Source organism: Peromyscus maniculatus, chromosome 17, assembly GCF_049852395.1.
Source record: "Peromyscus maniculatus bairdii isolate BWxNUB_F1_BW_parent chromosome 17, HU_Pman_BW_mat_3.1, whole genome shotgun sequence".
Lineage (NCBI taxonomy): Eukaryota > Metazoa > Chordata > Mammalia > Rodentia > Cricetidae > Peromyscus > Peromyscus maniculatus.
Window position 1 is genome coordinate 5,557,553 of NC_134868.1, and position 19,428 is coordinate 5,576,980.

The 19,428-nt window shown below is 40.3% G+C and overlaps 1 protein-coding gene across 1 annotated transcript in view; it reads right to left on the reverse strand.

The window, feature by feature from the left end:
• LOC121823511 (olfactory receptor 7E178-like) overlaps window positions 1-18,081 on the reverse strand; it is a 30,604-nt gene extending 12,523 nt beyond the window's left edge. The window contains exon 1 of the mRNA XM_042262897.2: window positions 17,906-18,081. Within this exon, the coding sequence (XP_042118831.2) occupies window positions 17,906-18,081 (176 nt within the window). The remainder of the gene's footprint in view (window positions 1-17,905) is intronic.
• Window positions 18,082-19,428: the final 1,347 nt, after the last annotated feature.

Genomic DNA, 19,428 nt, shown 5'->3' on the forward strand with positions numbered 1-19,428 from the left:
TAGCTAAAACAATCCTGTATAATAAAGGAATTTCTAGGGGTATCACCATTCCTGACTTCAAGCTCTACTATAGAGCTATAGTAATAAAAATAACTTAGTAATTGGCATAAAAACAGACACATGGATCAATGGGATAGAATTAAAGGCCCTGATATTAAACTGCACAGGTATGAACACCTAATTTTTGACAAAAACCAAAACTTTACGATGGAAAAAAGAAAGCATCTTCAGCAAATGGTGACGGCATAACTGGATGTCAACATGTAAAAGAATGCAAACAGTTCCATATCTATCACCATGCACAAAACAAATGTCCAAATGAGTCAAAGACCTCAAAATAAATCCAGTTACACTGAACCTGATAGAAGTGAAAGTGGGAAGTGGTCTTGAACGCATTGACACAGGAGACCACTTCCTGATTCTAACACCAGTAGCACAGACACTGAGAGCAACAGTTAATAAATAGGACCTCTTGAAACAGAGAAGCTTCTGTAAGGCAAAGGACACAAAGTAAGACAAAATGGCAGCCTACAGAATGCGAAAAGATCTTCACCAACCCCACATCTTACAGAGGGCTAATTTCCAAAATATATCAAGAACTCAAAAAACTAGACATCAAAATGCAGGGACGCTTGGCTCAATCTGGGAGGAGGGGACTGGACCTGCCTGGACTGAGTCTATCAGGTCGATCCCAGTCCTCGGGGGAGACCTTGATCTGGAGGAGGTGGGAATGGGAGGTGTGCTGGGGGGAAGGTGAGGGGGGGAAGGAAGGGAGAGAACAAGGGAATCTGTGGCTATTATGTAGAACTGAATAGTATTGTAAAATAAATAATAATAAAAAAAATGCCAAATAATCCTATGTAAAATTAGGGGACAGATTTAAACAGAAAATTCTCAACAGAAGAATCTCAAATGGCTGAGATACACTTACAGAATTGTTCAACATCCTTAGCTGCCAGGGAAATGCAAATTATAATGACTCTGAGATACCATCTTATACCTGTCAGAATGGCTAAGTTCAAGAATGCTAATGAAAACCTATGTTGGAGAGGATATGGAATAAGGAAAACACTCCTGCACTGCTGATGGGAATGCAAACTTGTATAGCCACTTTGGAAATCGGTATGTCAGTTTCTCAGAAAATTGGGAATTAATAAACAAACAAATTAGAAAATTATGTGTATTCTCTCAAATTTCATTTTACAATGTTCAAAACAGAGTAGTCAGATGTCTTAGTTACTTTTCTATTACTGTGATCAAAGACGATGACCAAAAGCAGCTTAGAGAGGAATTTATTTCTACTTACCATGTATCTTCCAACATCCCAGGTAGTCAGGGCAAGAACTCAATGCAAGATTCTAAACACCTCCTGACTTGCCACTCGTGGCTTGTTTACTCTGATTTCTTATAGCATCCTGGACCACTGACTCAGACATGGCAAGACCCACATTAAGCTGGACCCTCCCTCCTCAATCATCAGTCAAATAAAAGTACCACATCTTAGTTACAATCCAATCTCATAGGGGTGTTTTCTCATTTAAGATTTCTTCTTTCCAAACAACTCTAATTTCTGTCAAGTTGACATAAATCTAGTCAACAGAATGGATACCACCATTTGTCCATGTGAGTGGATTACACTTTACCAGGATTGAAAGCATGTAATATGTTAATGTGTTTGTAATGTTATTTACACAGATCATGAAATGAGGGGTTCAGAAACCCTCTGAATGTTGGCTTCTTCATCCTATGATGTGAAGACTAGGGTGAAATTAAGCAAAAATTAAAAGAGATACCTGAGAGTCAAGATAAACTTTTTTTCTGAATCTGAATCTACACAGATATCAGTAATAGCCATATATTTCATGCACCATGACTTTCTTGCCATGATGGACATGACCTACTCAAATTAGAACCCCTATTAAACCTTTGTCAAATCAATTGCTTCTTTTCAGGTAATTTCTTTTTAGCTATGAGGAGTTATGGAAATAAATAGCCTTACCAATAAAAAGAAGCCACAAGAGAGGATTAAAAACTATAGAAATAGTAGAAGTCATGATTCAAATTTTTCTATAATAAGCTCTTTATAAAAACAATGAGCATTATAAGAAAATACGTTGTTATGATAGTTTCAACAGATTAACAGGGCACAAAAGAAACATTAAAAAAACTTAAATTCTGGAAATTATATATATTTTCTCCATCCAGATAAAACCTTAATGAAAAGAATCCAGCAAAACATCCCATATCAAATGCCTTGATAAATACATAGTAAATATAAATACTGTATTCATTTGGTTCATAACCTCTACAAAGATTACCTTAATTCAGTATAGTTAAATTTGAAGAAGTAAAGGTAATAATCCCATCAATAGAGTTAACAATTTACAAATGAGCACATTGCCAAAAGTAATTGTGAGATTCAAAATTTGACAGATATTCTTAACAGTAATAGGAAAGGAAACCTTTAATATTTTGTGGAAACATAGAAGACAGGAGTAGACAAAATGATTGTCAAACATTCATCCCAATGTTACTCAGAAAGTACAATGCAGAAGTGTTACAACACCCCATTTTAAATAATATCACAAGGAGTTCAGAATATAATATGATTTAAATAATTTGTTTAGACCAGAAACTTTTACATAAAAACTCATTGTCTGCTAAATGATAAGGATGTGATAATGACAACAAACATTGAGCCATGTTTTCTTTACTTAACATTTTTATTGGCCATTTTTATTGAAAATAGATTTTTTTATTCACACAATATATTCTGATTGTGGTTTATGTCCTCCTCCTCACAGATCTTCTCTATCTCCAGACACACCCAAATCTCACACATTCTCCTTCTCATTTTCAGATGTACAAAGAGGCATCTAATCATCATCATAATAATAATAATAATCATATAAAAGATAAAATAAAAGCAAACAAACAAGAATAGGATGAAGCCGACAAACAGGAGAAAAAGCACAAGAAGCACAAATACACACAGAGACACACACCTTTCCTCACAGAGAAATACTTCCAACCAGAAATACTGTATTTGTAATGACATGTAAGAAACAAAAGCAGAAAGAAAAAAAGAAAAGAAAAATCATGCACAAAGTATTATGAAGCAAAGAACCTCCCCAAAATGCCATTGAGTTTATTTGGTTTGCCATATACTGCTGAGAGTGGTGATTGCCCTTAAGATTGCTTTGTATACCAGTGAGAGTCTGCTAGAGAAAACTAATTTTTATTTGCTGGAGGTAATCAAATAGAGATAGCTTCTTGGTTAGTGATGATGGTTTCTGTCTACTTTCTTTCATAGTGCTGGGTCCCCATCTAGTCTAGACCTATGCAGGCACTGTTCCTACTACCACATTATCTGTGGGTTCATATATGCATTAGTCATGCTGTCTGGAAGGCCTTGTTTTCTTGTTTACTTCCATCCCCTCTGGGTCTTTTGTTCTTTTCTTCTCTTTACAGACTTTATTAATATCTGAGGGCTTGGATCCAGTGAAAAACCTCCCATTTGGGACTCTGTACATTTTCCAGCTGTGGGTCTCTGTTTATGTTCTCATCTATTCCTATTCCAAGGAAAAGACTTCCTGGTGATGGTTTAGGAAGACACTAATGTATGAGTACAGCATAATCTCATCCAGAGTCATTATGTTTCTACATTTGTTTAGCAGAACAATAGTGTTTGATTTCCTCCTATGTCCTTAGCCTATCTATTTTCAGGTTCTTGACCACCAGAGCAGTGTCAGGGAAGCAATCCATCTCATGGAGGTTGCCTTAAATCCAATCATATATTGATTGGTTGGTTATTCCCAAAAGCTTGTGGCACTATTGCAGTAGCACATCTTGAAGGCAGGTCACCATTGTAGATTCAGTTTGTAACTAGGTTTGTACTTTGTGTCTACCTTCATCCTCTGGTAGCATGTAGAGTATCTTTCAGTACTGTAAACACTATACAGGTAAAGACTCTAGGTTGGCACCAGCTCGATTTCTCTGTATTCAGTGACTTGTGTGGGTGTTGTCCTCATCAATAAGGCCTTGTCATCAGTTTGTGGAGAGCAACTAAAACCTTTGGCCATAGCCTGGGTTGTTTTTAGATTTCCATGGGGTTTCTTTGGCAAACAACTCAATTAGATGTAACCCAGGCAGAAAACCAAGGTTTCATTTGGTGACAGAGTTGTGTAATAGAGTTCCATCTCCATATGTTCATTTACTATAAAGAAAAATGGAGTTTTTAATCACATCACAAGTAGTTTTGTTGTTGTTGTTGTTGTTGTTGTTTGTCTGTTTTGTGGTTTTAGATAGTGTCTTACAATGTAGGCCTATCTGTCAGAGAAATCTATAGGGAGACCTAGTTGGCCTTGAACTTGCATAGGTATGCATTCCACTGTCTGCTGAATGCTGGAATTAAAAGCAAGCCCAATGTTGCCTGGATACTATCTAGAATTATATTAATAGAGAATTAACTGGAAAGGATTAATGAGTAATGATATAAATCAGGTTGGCCTGTGGAGATCAATGTGATGAGTTCTCTTTATTGTTACTTAATGAAGAGTAATCAGACCACTATAAGTAGCAACATTCCCTAGGCTCCATCCCAAAACACCTGTGAGTGAAAGAAGTTACAAGCACGAATGAGTTTATTCTTATGCTCTTGACTGTGGGTGTTATGTGAGTATGTGCTTGAGTTTCTATCTTGACATCCCTGGAAAAAAGAGATTATTATTTTGAATTATAATTGAAACAAATCCTTTCTCCCTAAAGTTACTTTTGTTCAGTCTATATTTCTCAACAAAAATGAAACTATAATAGAACTGGTGCCAGATAAATGGGGCTATTGATGTGAGGAATGTGGCTTTATGAATTTTTATGTCTTTGAACAATTTTTTAGAATATTGTGGACATGTTTGGATAACTGGGTTGTAAAAGGCATTAAGTTCTGAGAGATTAAGGGGCTTTTTTATCAATTAAATTTATTCATTTGGTTTACATCTGTACCACAGTTCCTCCTCCCCCTTCTCCTTCCCTCCCAACTGCCATCTGCCCCTCCCCAAATCCACTCTTTCTTTGTTTCTGTACAGAAAGAGGCAAGCCTCCCATTGGTGTCAATAAATCATGGTGTATCAAGTTGAGGTAGGACTAAGCTCCTCCTCTCATACTAAGGCTTGGTAAGTCAACCCAGCATGAGAAATAGGTTCCCAAAAGCCTGCCAAAACATTTACGACAGGATCTGCTCCCATTGCTAGGTGTCCCACAAGTAGACTAAGCTACACAACTATCTCACATATGTAGAGGGCCTAGGTTGGTTCCAAACAGACTCATTAGCTGTTGGTCCAGTGTCTGTGAGATCCTATGAGCTCAGGGTCTCTGTGGGTTTCCTTGTGACGACCTTGGCAACCCTTGTCTCATGCAATCCTTCCTCCCTCTCTTCAACAAAATCCTCAGAGCTCAGTCCAGTGCTTGGCTGTGGCTCTCTGCATCTGTTTTCATCAATTACAGGATGAAGGCTCTCTAATGAAAATTACGGTAAACACCAATCTGATTATAGGAGATGGATAACTCAGGTTACCTATCCAGTACTACTAGGAGTCTTGGCAGGGGACATCCTTGTAGATTCATGGGAGTTTCCCTTGCACCAGGTTTCTGTCTCATCCCCAAATGCTCTAGACCAAGACATCTCTTTTATTACTCTCCCCCTCTATATCACCCACAGCCTAATTACTCATGCAAATATGGTCATATTATCAAAATCTGTCTAGAGATTTAATACAATCCCCATAACAATCCTGTTGTTGGATCCTAATGGCTAATGGCTTGGAGAAGAACAGGATGCTGAGATGAAGCCACACACACACACACACACACATAGCCAAAAAGAACGGACAGTTGAATTTAAAAAAAAATCAACAATTTCCAGAATTTAAAATCCTGAATCATGACAGGACACTAGAAAGAGGCAAGCCTCCTATTGGTGTCAACAAAGCATGGTATATCAAGTTGAGGTAAGACTAAGCTCCTCCTCTCATACTAAGGCTTGGTAAGTCAACCCAGCATGAGAAATAGGTTCCCAAAAGCCTGCCAAAACATTTACGACAGGATCTGCTCCCATTGCTAGGTGTCCCACAAGTAGACTAAGCTATACAACTGTCTCACATATGTAGAGGGCCTAGGTTGGTTCCAAACAGACTCATTAGCTGTTGGTCCAGTGTCTGTGAGATCCTAGTAGAATTCAGGTGTTTCTGGTACATGGACTGCTCTCATCCAATGTAAGGTTGAACTGTTGACTTTGTGTACATCCTACTTCACAAATGAGTCTGTCAGATACGCTAAGCCTATAGGCTGAAGATGATGCCCCAACACTGTGGAGAAACCTCAGGTGACTGTCCAGGCAGCTGGCTGTTTCTGTCAACTCACAATTTTTTTGGAAGCTGCTTGCATATACTTCCTGTTTTTATTTTTTATTAGGTAATATTATTCCCTTCTTGGGTCTCTGAGGGAGTTGAAGATTAGTTAGTTATAGTTGAAGATTAGTTAGTTATAGTTGAAGATTAGTAGTTATAGTTGAAGATTAGTTAGTTATAGCTGAAGATTAGTTAGGATAGAAATTGAATTAGGTACATTTTGGACTTACCAAAATAGGATAGATAATGGAATTCTTTTCTCTGAAACTGTCAAATACAAATGGACTAGACATTGTTTAGGTATTTATTACTTGTATATATTGTATATAGTTATTGTACTTTTGTATATAGTTTTTCTTATGTTAGTTATAACCTTTTTCCTTTTTCTTTTTATTAAAATAGAAAGGGGGAAATATAGTAATATTTTATTTGTACTGAAATGTGATTTGTATGTTAATAAATAAAGTTGCCTGGGGGTCAGAGCTATTAGCAAGCCATAGTGAAAGCTGGGCAGTGGTGGTGCATGCCTTTAATCCCAGTACTTGGTAGGCAGAGCTAGGTAGATCTCTGTGTGTTCAAGGATACAGGCAGCATTGGAGAACACATGCCTTTAATCTCAATACCAACCATAGAAGACCTGGAGGTCTGTACAGACAGGCAGTGACGAGGCAGTCATGTGGTTTGGTTTGCAACCAATGAGAAGGCAGAACAGAAAGTCTTTATAAAGACAGACAGACAGGAAGTAGATCTCTTTCAGAGAGGTAGGACCACCACGAGAGGAAGGGTAAGGTTTTTAGCTCTTAGTTCTGATCTCTTGGCTTTCTTCTTTGCATTGGTTCTGTGTTTCTTATTGAATAAGATGGTTACTTCTATAATGGCTCCCTCAGGGGAGGGGGTGAGAAGGCTCAGCATCAATGGCACAGACACCAGGAGTCAGTTGAAGACAAATAATGAGCTCATTTATTCAATAACAGGGAAGGCCTTATACACCTTCTTCCCTAGTACCTAGTCTGTGTGGTCATCCCTCAATGGCTGGGCATGATCAGGAACTCTCACAGTGACTGTTGCTAGGCCCTTAGGCAGACTCTGCACAATCAGGAACTCTGATAGAGACCAGGAACTCTGACAGCACCTGTTGTTAGACATTTAGGCAGACTCTAGGCTGGCTCATAAGGAAATACATTATGTGCATGACTTGGTAACTGATCTGAGTCAATTTCCTCGACCCTATGGGTCAGTCCTACTACATACCCACCCTTTCATTTTATTACATGTGCACTCAGCAGGAATCAGAGTTCTTTGCTATGGCCTTGAGCCCACCTCAGGGGTGTCAGCAACTGAACTGTGCCTGTTAGGTTGGCTTGCTAAACAAGTTCTTACCCATCATTGACTACCAGCCCTCAAAGACTGTCCATCCCTGGGAAGTCACCCTGGATGGAGAGTGTCAGCCAGGAATGCATAACCTCCCATGGCTGGCTATGAGTTGGATGTCTAAGAGGCAGTAACACCTATAGAGTCACTTTAGTGGCTGTTGATGCCAGATTATTGTAAGAGACACTTAAAAAGGAGAACGATTAAAAGCATCAACCGCCAATCAAAATATAAGTGAAAATCAAGGAGGGATCTGAGTGATGTCGTTTTGTATGCTGTGGATATATGTTGCACTGATTGGTTGATGAATGGTGCTAAAACATGGGGCAAAAACCTGAGAACACTTTTTAAAAAAAAAAAAAAAAGATTATAAAATGGAGCTAAAAACAGCTTCCTAGTTGTGTCTCTCAGGCAAGCCATAAGCTACAGTATGGTGGGTTTGCAATGGCATATGGGCTTGACCTACAGCATGGCAGATTCCTGCCGCAGTAAACAGAGGCATCTCCAAGCCACGCAATATGTTATGTGATGGATTTGGCTTTTGCTAATACAAAAAAAAAAAGTTTCTGGGCTACACGCTGCTTTGAAGGAAGCATGGACCCACTGCTTCCCAGAGTCAGCAATGAGCATGGTTCCCCCAGAGCCAGGAGGAAACATAGTTCTGCCATATTGGGAAGCTGAGGTGGGTGGAGTCAGCAGCCAAGGCTGCTGCTTTTTGTACTAGCCATGCAGTTTAGCAGTTTAAAATCTCTCCTGGTCAGAGAAGGATTATAGCTTCACAGTAAGGCAGATTCAGACAGAATAAGACTTTAAACAGTTTACAATGTGTGTAAAAGTGTATGTAGGCTTGGAAGAAAGAGGAAAAGGAGAATAGACAGTTAAATAAAGAAATAGTTTAAAAAAATAAAGTCTTAAAAGAGACAGTGAAAGTAAAGTAAAAATAAGCCACATAAAGATGGAAGTCACGCAGAGAGTCTAGATTATATTGTCTTTGGGATTTTTAACTGTAGAAAGACATTTGATTGTAAAAGCTGTTGAGTTACGCCAATGTATATATTTTAAAGGTATCTGGACTTCAAAGTTCATTTAAAGATATGTTACTTTGGGAAAGAGATTCTGCTTTTATTTCCACAGAAGATGAGAACCTGTGGATTGCTTCCAGGTGAATATGGTTTGACCAGCCAAGATCCCCTGAAAGGTCTCTAATGACACCATGGCCCAGATCATCCAACATCCAAAAACAACTTCAAGGTTACTGGCTCAGAGAATACAGCCTCACAGACTACTTCATAATCCTAAAATGTTATTTGTGTCCCCATAAGATTACTAGCACCCTCTATCAATAGGAAGTAGCCTAGAAAACTGTGCCCACATTCCCAAAAATGGATTATGGATGTTTGTTTAGGTTGTTGGTTACAAATTGCTATTCATCATAGTCAATCCCTTTCTAAAAGAAGAGAGAGGGATATGATATAAAAATATAGGATAAACATTTTACATTGCTATAGATTTTATTGATGCAAATTTAGAGTTGATTTTATTATACTATATATACTTCTACTCTTGTTTAAGGTATTATGTTTATGTAACTTATTTAAACTGTAATGGATAATTAAAAAATATAGATTAGGAGGTAGACAGGCCCGGCGGCAGAGACAAGCAGACGCAGGTAGGCCTGCGGCGGGGGCCGGTGGAGGTAGACGGGCCCAGCGGCGGCAGCCAACAGGGATATTCAGACCCAGCGGCAGCCGGCAGAGACATTCAGGCCCAGCGGCGGCCCACAGAAGTAGACGGGCCCAGCGGCGGCCCGCTGAGGTAAACGGGCCCGGCGGCAGCGGCCGACAGGGACATTCAGGCCCGGCAGCAGCCGGCAGAGACATTCAGGCCCAGCGGCGGCCCACAGAGGTAGACAGGCCCGGCGGCAGAGACAAGCAGACGCAGGTAGGCCTGTGGCGGCGGCCCGCGGAGGTAGACGGGCCCAGCAGCAGCCCGCTGAGGTAGACGGGCCCAGCGGCGACAGCCTACAGGGATATTCAGGCCCGGAGGCAGCCGGCAGAGACATTCAGGCCCAGCGGCGGCCCACAGAGGTAGACAGGCCCGGCGGCAGAGACAAGCAGACGCAGGTAGGCCTGCGGCGGCGGCCCGCGGAGGTAGACGGGCCCAGCAGCAGCCCACTGAGGTAGACGGGCCCAGCGGCGGCAGCCGACAGAGATATTCAGGCCCGGTGGCAGCCGGCAGAGACATTCAGGCCCAGCGGCGGTCCACAGAGGTAGACAGGCCCGGCGGCGAAGACAAGCAGACGCAGGTAGGCCTGTGGCGGCGGCCTGTGGAGGAAGACGGGCCCAGCGGCAGCCCGCTGAGGTAGACGTGCAGCGGCCGACAGGGACATTCAGGCCCGGTGGCGGCCCCAGAGGCAGACAGACCCAGCGGCAGCTGACAGGGACATACAGGCCCGGCGGCGGACCGCAGAGGTAAACAGGCCCAGGGACGGAGACAAGCAGACACAGCTTGGAACAGGGACGCCCCTAACCCCAACATCTGGGGAAGAAGCTATCTCCGTGGGTCAGAACCAGAACGAATCTGAACACTCCGTCTGAGGACAACCCAGGGCCCAGCTGCTGATCCTGTGAAACCCAACAACTTGGAGGTGTTGGTGAGACTACCCTGCTCAGCTGAAACCCATCTGGGAGAGGATTCAGATGCCTACAGTTTAAAGTCTGAAGAAACAAGATCAGCTGAGGAGTTGACAAATGAACAAAAAGTGACCTGAGAACACAGAAGAAGGCGCTACCCAGACACCAAACCAGATCACCAGAATCATAAGTATATAATTCACCGATCGAAATCAGCTGCCCCTGAAGAAATAGCCCAAAAGCACCAATTTAACCAAGAACCCCTACTAAACCAAGACTAAAAATTAGAACAAGAGAGGCACTCTCAGACACAGACACCACCTGCACCTCACAGAGGAAGAGATGAGTAGGCGCCAGTGCAAAAATACAGGCAACAACATAAAGACCTATATGGCAACATCAGAACCTAGTGATTCTACACCTGCAAGACCTAAACATACCATGACAGAAGAAACAGAAGAAATCAACCCTAAAAATGACATTAAGAAGATGATAGAGGCCCTTAAAGAAGAAATAAAACATTCCCTCAATGAGGAAATAAAAACTTTCCTTAAAGAGGAATTGAAAAACTACCTTAAAGAGGAAATAAAAACTTTCCTTAAAGAGGAAATAAAAAACTCCCTTAAAGAGGAAATAAAAACTTCCCTTAAAGAGGAAATGAAAAACTCCATTAAAGAGGAAATAAAAAACTCCCTTAAAGAAATGGAAGAAAAAACGAACAAAAAATGGGAAGAAATTAAAGAAAGCCAAGAAAAAGCAATTAAACAGATGAAAGAAACATTCCAAGATCTGAAAAATGAATTTGAGACAATAAAGAAAACACATGCTGAGGGAATGCTGGAAATAGAAATCCTGACAAAACGAACAGGAACTACAGAAACAAGCATAACCAACCGATTGCAAGAGATGGAACAGAGAATCTCTGACACTGAAGACACGATAGAGAAAATAGATTCGTCAGTCAAAGAAAACAATAAAGACAAAAAAGTCCTAACACAAAACGTCCAGGAAATTTGGGACACCATGAAAAGACCAAACCTAAGAATAATAGGGATAGAAGAAGGAGAAGAATACCAACTCAAAGGCACAGAAAATATATTCAACAAAATCATAGAAGAAAACTTTCCTAACCTAAAGAAAGAAATACCTATGAAGATACAAGAAGCTTACAGAACACCGAATAGGCTGGATCCAAAAAAAAAGTCCCCTCGCCACATAATAATCAAAACACTAAACACACAGAATAAAGAAAAAATATTAAGAGCTGCAAAGGAAAAGGACCAAGTAACATATAAAGGCAAACCCATCAGAATAACACCAGACTACTCAATAGAGACTATGAAAGATAGAAGATCATGGACAAACCTCATGCAGACACTAAGAGACCATGGATGCCAACCCAGACTATTATACCCAGCAAAACTCTTAATCACCATAGGCGGAGTAAACAAAATATTCCAGGATAAAACCAGATTTAATCAATACCTGTCCACAAACCCAGCCCTACAGAAAGCACTAGAAGGGAAAATTCAACCCAAAGAAGCTAAACACATCCATGAAATATCAAGCAATACATAATCCTACACCAACATACACCACAGAAGGACAACACAACACAACCAAAAAAATAACAGGAATTAACAATCACTGGTCATTAATATCCATCAATATCAATGGTCTCAACTCACCTATAAAAAGACACAGACTAACAGAATGGATTAGAAAACAGGACCCATCCATATGCTGCATACAAGAAACACACCTTAACTCCAAAGACAGACACTACCTCCGAGTAAAGGGCTGGGAAAAGGTTTTCCAAGCAAATGGACCTAAGAAACAAGCTGGTGTAGCTATCCTAATATCTAATAAAATAGACTTCAAACTAAAATCAATCAAAAGAGACCAGGATGGACATTACATATTCATCACAGGAAAAATCCACCAAGATGAAGTCTCGATTCTAAACATTTATGCTCCAAATACAAAAGCACCCACATTCATAAAAGAAACACTACTAAAGTTTAAAACGCACATCAAACCCCACACATTAGTAGTGGGAGATTTTAACACACCACTCTCACCAAAAGATAGATCTACCAGACTGAAACTTAACAAAGAAATAAAGGACCTAACAGATGTTATGACTCAAATGGACCTAATAGATATATATAGAATATTCCATCCTAACACAAAAGAATATACCTTCTTCTCAGCACCCCATGGAACCTTCTCAAAAATTGACCACATGCTTGGACACAAAACAAATCTCAACAGATACAAAAAAATTGGAATAACCTCCTGTATTTTATCAGACCACCAAGCCTTAAAGTTAGAACTCAATAACAACAAAAATTATAGAAAACCCACAAACTCATGGAAACTGAATAATACCCACCTGAAACATCAATGGGTCAAGGAAGAAATAAAGACAGAAATTAAAGAGTTCCTAGAATTCAATGAAAATGAAAGTACAACATACCCAAACTTATGGGACACTATGAAAGCAGTGCTAAGAGGAAAATTCATAGCTCTAAATGCACACATAAAGAAGATGGAGCAATCCCATACCAATGAATTAACAGCACAACTGAAAGCTCTAGAACAAAAAGAAACAAACTCACCCAGGAGAAATAGACGCCAGGAAATAATCAAATTGAGGGCTGAAATCAACGAAATAGAAAACAAGAGAACAATACAAAAAATCAATGAAACAAAGAGTTGGTTCTTTGAAAAAATCAACAAGATAGACAAACCACTAGCCAAATTAACCAAAAGGCAAAGAGAGAACACCCAAATTCACAAAATCAGAAATGAAAAGGGAGACATAACAACAGACAATGAGGAAATCCAGAGAATCATCAGATCATACTTCAAAAACCTGTACTCCACAAAAATGGAAAACCAGGAAGAAATGGACAATTTTCTGGATAAATACCAAATACCAAAATTAAATCAAGACCAGATAAACCATTTAAATAGACCAATAACCCCTAAAGAAATAGAAACAGTCATCAAAAGTCTCCCAACTAAGAAAAGCCCAGGACCAGATGGTTTCAGTGCAGAATTCTACCTGACTTTCAAAGAAGAACTAATACCAATCCTCTTCAAAGTGTTCCACACAATAGAAACAGAAGGAACACTACCAAACTCTTTTTATGAGGCTACAATTACCCTGATACCCAAACCACACAAAGATGCAACAAAGAAAGAGAACTACAGACCAATCTCCCTCATGAACATTGATGCAAAAATACTCAACAAAATATTGGCAAACCGAATCCAAGAATACATCAAAACAATCATCCATCACGACCAAGTAGGATTCATCCCAGGGATGCAAGGATGGTTCAACATACGGAAATCAGTCAATGTAATACACCATATAAACAAACTGAAAGAAAAAAACCACATGATCATCTCCCTAGATGCTGAAAAAGCCTTTGACAAAATCCAACACCCCTTCATGATAAAGGTCTTAGAAAGAATAGGAATACAAGGAACATTTCTAAACATAATAAAAGCAATTTATAGCAAGCCAACAGCAAACATCAAATTAAATGGAGAGAAACTCAAAGCGATACCACTAAATTCAGGAACAAGACAAGGCTGTCCACTCTCCCCATATTTATTCAATATAGTACTAGAAGTTCTAGCTAGAGCAATAAGACAACAAAAGGAGATCAAAGGGATACAAATTGGCAAGGAAGAAGTCAAACTTTCACTATTTGCAGATGATATGATAGTATACATAAGTGACCCCAAAAACTCTACCAGGGAACTTCTACAGCTGATAAACTCCTTCAGTAAAGTGGCAGGATACAAGATCAACTCAAAAAAATCAGTAGCCCTCCTATACACAAATGATAAAAGGGCTGAGAAAGAAGTCAGAGAAACATCACCCTTTACAATAGCCACAAATAATATAAAATACCTTGGGATAACACTAACTAAACAAGTGAAAGACCTTTTTGATAAGAACTTTAAATCTCTAAAGAAAGAAATTGAAGAAGATATCAGAAAATGGAAGGATCTCCCATGCTCATGGATAGGTAGGATTAACATAGTAAAAATGGCAATCTTACCAAAAGCAATCTACAGATTCAATGCAATCCCCATCAAAATCCCAACACAATTCTTCACAGACTTGGAAAGAAAAATACTCAACTTTATATGGAAAAACAAAAGACCCAGGATAGCTAAAAGAATCCTATACGATAAAGCAACCCTTGGAGGCATCACCATCCCGGACCTCAAACTCTACTATAGAGCTATAGTAATAAAAACAGCTTGGTACTGGTATAAAAACCGACATACGGACCAATGGAATCGAATTGAAGACCCTGACATTAATCCATGCACATATGAACACCTGGTTTTTGACAAAGGAGCCAAAACTATACAATGGAACAAAGAAAGTATCTTCAACAAATGGTGCTGGCATAACTGGATGTCAATATGTAAAAGATTACAAATAGATCCATATCTGTCACCATGCACAAAACTCAAGTCCAAGTGGATCAAAGACCTAAACATAAATCCAGTTACACTAAACTTAATAGAAAAGAAGATAGGAAGCACTCTTGAACGCATTGGCACTGGAGAACATTTCCTAAATAAAACACCGACAGCACAGACCCTGAGCACAACCATTAATAAATGGGACCTCTCAAAACTGAGAAGCTTTTGCAGGGCAAAAGACACAGTCAATAAGACAAAAAGACAGCCAACAGATTGGGAAAAGATCTTCACCAACCCCACATCTGACAGAGGATTGATCTCCACAATATATAAAGAACTCAAGAAACTAGACATCAAAGCACTGAACAGTCCAATTAAAAAATGGGCTAAAGAGCTAAACAGAGAATTCACAAAACAAGAACTACAAATGGCTGAAAGACATTTAAAGAAATGCTCAACATCCTTAATCATCAGAGAAATGCAAATCAAAACGACTCTGAGATACCACCTTACACCTGTTAGAATGGCTAAGATCAAAAACACCAATGACAACCAATTTTGGAGAGGATGTGGAGCAAAGGGAACACTCCTCCACTGTTGGTGGGAATGTAAACTTGTACAACCACTATGGAAATCAGTATGGCGGTTTCTCAGAAAATTAGGAATCAAATTACCTCAAGACCCAGCCATCCCACTCTTGGGCATATACCCAAAGAATGCTGATACATACCATAAAGATACATGCTCAGCTATGTTCATAGCAGCACTATTTGTAATATCCAGAACCTGGAAACAACCTAGATGCCCATCAACGGAAGAATGGATGAAAAAAATGTGGTACATATACACAATGGAGTACTACTCAGCAGAGAAAAACAATGAAAGCATGAAATTTGCAGGCAAATGGATGGAACTAGAAAATATCATCCTGAGTGAGGTAACCCAAACCCAGAAAGACAGTTATGGTATGTACTCACTCATTGGTGGATTCTAGATATAAAATGAACAATCAGACCACAACCCATAGAACCATAGAGGCTATATATATAGCATGGAGGTCCGTAGGACGACTGTGGCATATAATAAATTTCAGTTTTACTCAATTATTGAAAAAAAAATAGCCAAATGAATGGAAACACATGAACTATGAACCAAAGACTGAGGGGCTCCCAGCTGGATCAGGCCCTCTGAATAGGTGAGACAGTTGATTGGCTTGATGAGTTTGGGAGGCATTTAGGCAGTGGGACCAAGTCCTGTGCTCATTCCATGAGTTGGCTGTTTGAAACCAGGAACTTATGCAGGGACACTTGGCTCAGTCTGGGAGGATGGGACTGGACCTCCCTGGACTGAGTCTACCAAGTCGATCACAGTCCTCGGGGGAGGACTTGTCCTGGAGGAGATGGGAATGGAGGGTGGGCTGGGGGTAAGGGGAGGGCGTGGGAGTGGGGAGAATAGGGGAACCCATGGCTGATATGTAGAACTGAATGGTATTGTAAAATAAAAAATATATATCACAAAAAAAAGAAAAAAAATATATAGATTAATAATTAGTCTTCTATGATAGTCAAACCTAGAGTCATGTTAAGTTTTCTAGGTATGCATAGATATATTTCAAATAGATAGGTAATCTTCAAACACTTCAAAGACCTACAGAATATGGCATTTAAAATGTTTTTAAAAATTTAGACTTTCTGGACAGTGAGACATGTCTGCTGCTGGCAGCACTGATTTACTTCAGAGAGGAGGATGGGCATCAAAGACACTCTATGTGGAGTTTATCTTCTTCTTGACAAAAATATCCATTTGGGCAGGAAACTGTTCTTGCCTGGACTGCTTGACAAAATGTACCGACTGGACATGCAAGACCCACAGGAAGGTGACCACTGAACTTTGCAAGGCAAAATGACCCTTTAGGTTCCTGGTTTGCAGAAGAAACTGCCAGACATTCTATAGGACAGAGAGAGAAGTGACTGAGAGACTCTAGGCCTGTGGGTTGAAGATGGATGCCCCAACATTTCAGAGGAACTTTAGATGACTGTCCAGGCAGACAGCTGTCTCTGTCATTCTAGATTTTTAGAAGTTGCTTACAATGCTCTTCCTGTTTACTTAGATAATATTGTATCCTGAGATTTTTGAAGGAGTTGAAGACTAGATAGTTATAATTATGGTTTTCCCTGGTTGTGATAAGAGATAAGGCAGATGTAAAGCCTTAGACTCACAAATATATGATAGATAGGATATCTTCTTTAATTTTGCCAAATACAAATAGATATTATAACTATAATTCTTGCTTGTATATGTAATTTTACTATGTTGAAGTTAAAACCTTCCTTTTGAATGGAAAGAAAAGGGGAAATGATTGCTCTGATTGGTTGATAAATAAAGCTGTTTGGCCAATGGTGAGGCAGAATAAGATTATGTGGGACATTCTAACTAGAGAGGAAGAAGGAGAGAAAGAACAGAGGAGATGCTGCCACCCACTGCCATGAAAAGCAAGATGTAAAGATACCAGTAAGCCACAAGCCATGTGGCAAAGTATAGATTTATAGAAATGGGTTAATTTAAGATTTAAGATCTAGCTAGTGAGAATCCTGAGTCATTAGGCCATATAGTTTGTAATTAATATAAGCCTCTGTGTGTTTATTTGGGACTAAGCAGCTGAAGGGCCATGGGAGCTGGGTGGGACCAGAGAAAATTTACAGCTACAGGGATCAACCAGCTCTTTATATCATGCCAAACCTTTTCAAAAAATAAAGTGTCAAAGGCCATAACCTCTGTCCTTGTCTGATTTAATTGGAAAATTTTGTGTGTTAGCTGTAATGGATAATATAGAAACTTAGCTGACCATTGGCTTTATATATTTAGCTAGCTCCTGGCCTGATAAACTAACATTATCTGGCCATGGGCCCTTAAATTATTTAGCTAGCTCCCAGCCTGCTAAATCTCAAAAGGTGTTATATAAAATGAAGAAAAGCAAGGCTCCACAAGTCATCAGCCTTTAGAGGGAAATAAGAGCAAGAAAGGGAATATATACATTACCCATCCTGGGTTATTTCCTCCTTGGTGGAGGTAGGCTGATCTGTGGCCAGGTGCACATCTCTTGCTGGGACCCATATTGGTGTAGTGGCATTCCGAGGAAAAACACAAGCATATCCTCTCCCAAAGGTTAGTAGGGGGCTGGTGGCTGCCACTGGAGGGAGATAGAATCTCTCCATCTCACCAGGGTCAGAGGTGTATTCTTTGGCAGAAATGCCCAGTGCTTGTAGGCTGGGCTGAGTCCCTTATAGGGCCATGAGGGCCAGGTCCAGTCCAAGACTTATTGAAAATAGGCATTCAAGCCAATATGTGCCTGGTGCACAGCATGGACATATTCCCCACACCCTGTGAGCATATCATAGGTCACTGAGATGTTAAGTAAGATGTTCATCTTTGGCCTGGGATTCTGCTTGATCATCATAGGCCAATCTCCAACTGATAAAGACTTCAGTCTCCAACACAGCTTTAAGCAAATGGTACCAAATGAAATAAGTTTGTAACTGCATGGACCATTGAGCAAGGACCTGCTGAAAGTAGGGGCAATCTGGGCCTGATCCATTGGCTGCCTTCCAAATGAGGGAGAGATCAGCTATGGGAGTGGGAATCCAGGGATGGGCATTGGCATTTGGGCCCACCTTGACTGGGAAGGCTTCTATGGGCCTACATACTGACAGTGGTGCAAGCTGTAAGTGTTGGAAGACACCTGGCACAGCAGGAGAGTAGCCACCTCCTGAGGCAGACAGGTACTGAAGTAGGTTACCCCAAGAATATTGCAGTGAAGATGTAGTGGCCCACAGTGGTGGTGGAGCAGAGAGAGGAGAAGTGCATGACTTAATGACAGGATGCATTCTCCTTGACAGATTCTGTGGGGCCCAAACTGACAGCTGCATTCTTCTTGACAGATATCTCAAAACCCAAACTGACAGCTACATTCCCCTTGACAGATTTTGCCAGGCCCAAACTGATGGCTATGTTCTCCTTGACAGATTTTGCAGAACCCAAACTAGTAGATATCTCGGGGCCCAAATTGACAACTACATTCTCCTTGACAGATTTCATAGGGCCCAAACTGACAGATTTTGCAGGGCCCAACACTGACAGCTGACTTTTCCTTGACAGATTTTGAGGAGCCCAAACTGACAGATTTCTTAGAGCCCCAACTGACAGCTGCATTCTTCTTGACAGATACCTTGGGGCCCAAACTGACAGTTATGTTCTTCTTGACAGATTTCACGGGGCCCAAACTGTCTGCTTCCTATCAGATATTGTAAAGATAACCAACATGGAAGTCGTGATGGTGATGAAAAGATTACCCATCTTTTAGAGGGAAACAGCAAGCAAACAACAGTCAGAGAGAAGATGACAGTCAACAGGGGTGAAATTTGTAGCAGACCCTTATTTCTTGTGCTTAGTGGGGGACTTCAGTGGTTTTTTAGTCCACACCTGCATGCCCACATAGTGTCTCCAGACAAGGGATTGCATTTGGGATCTGAGCCTTGGTTCCACCTCCTGGAGGGTCAATCCTT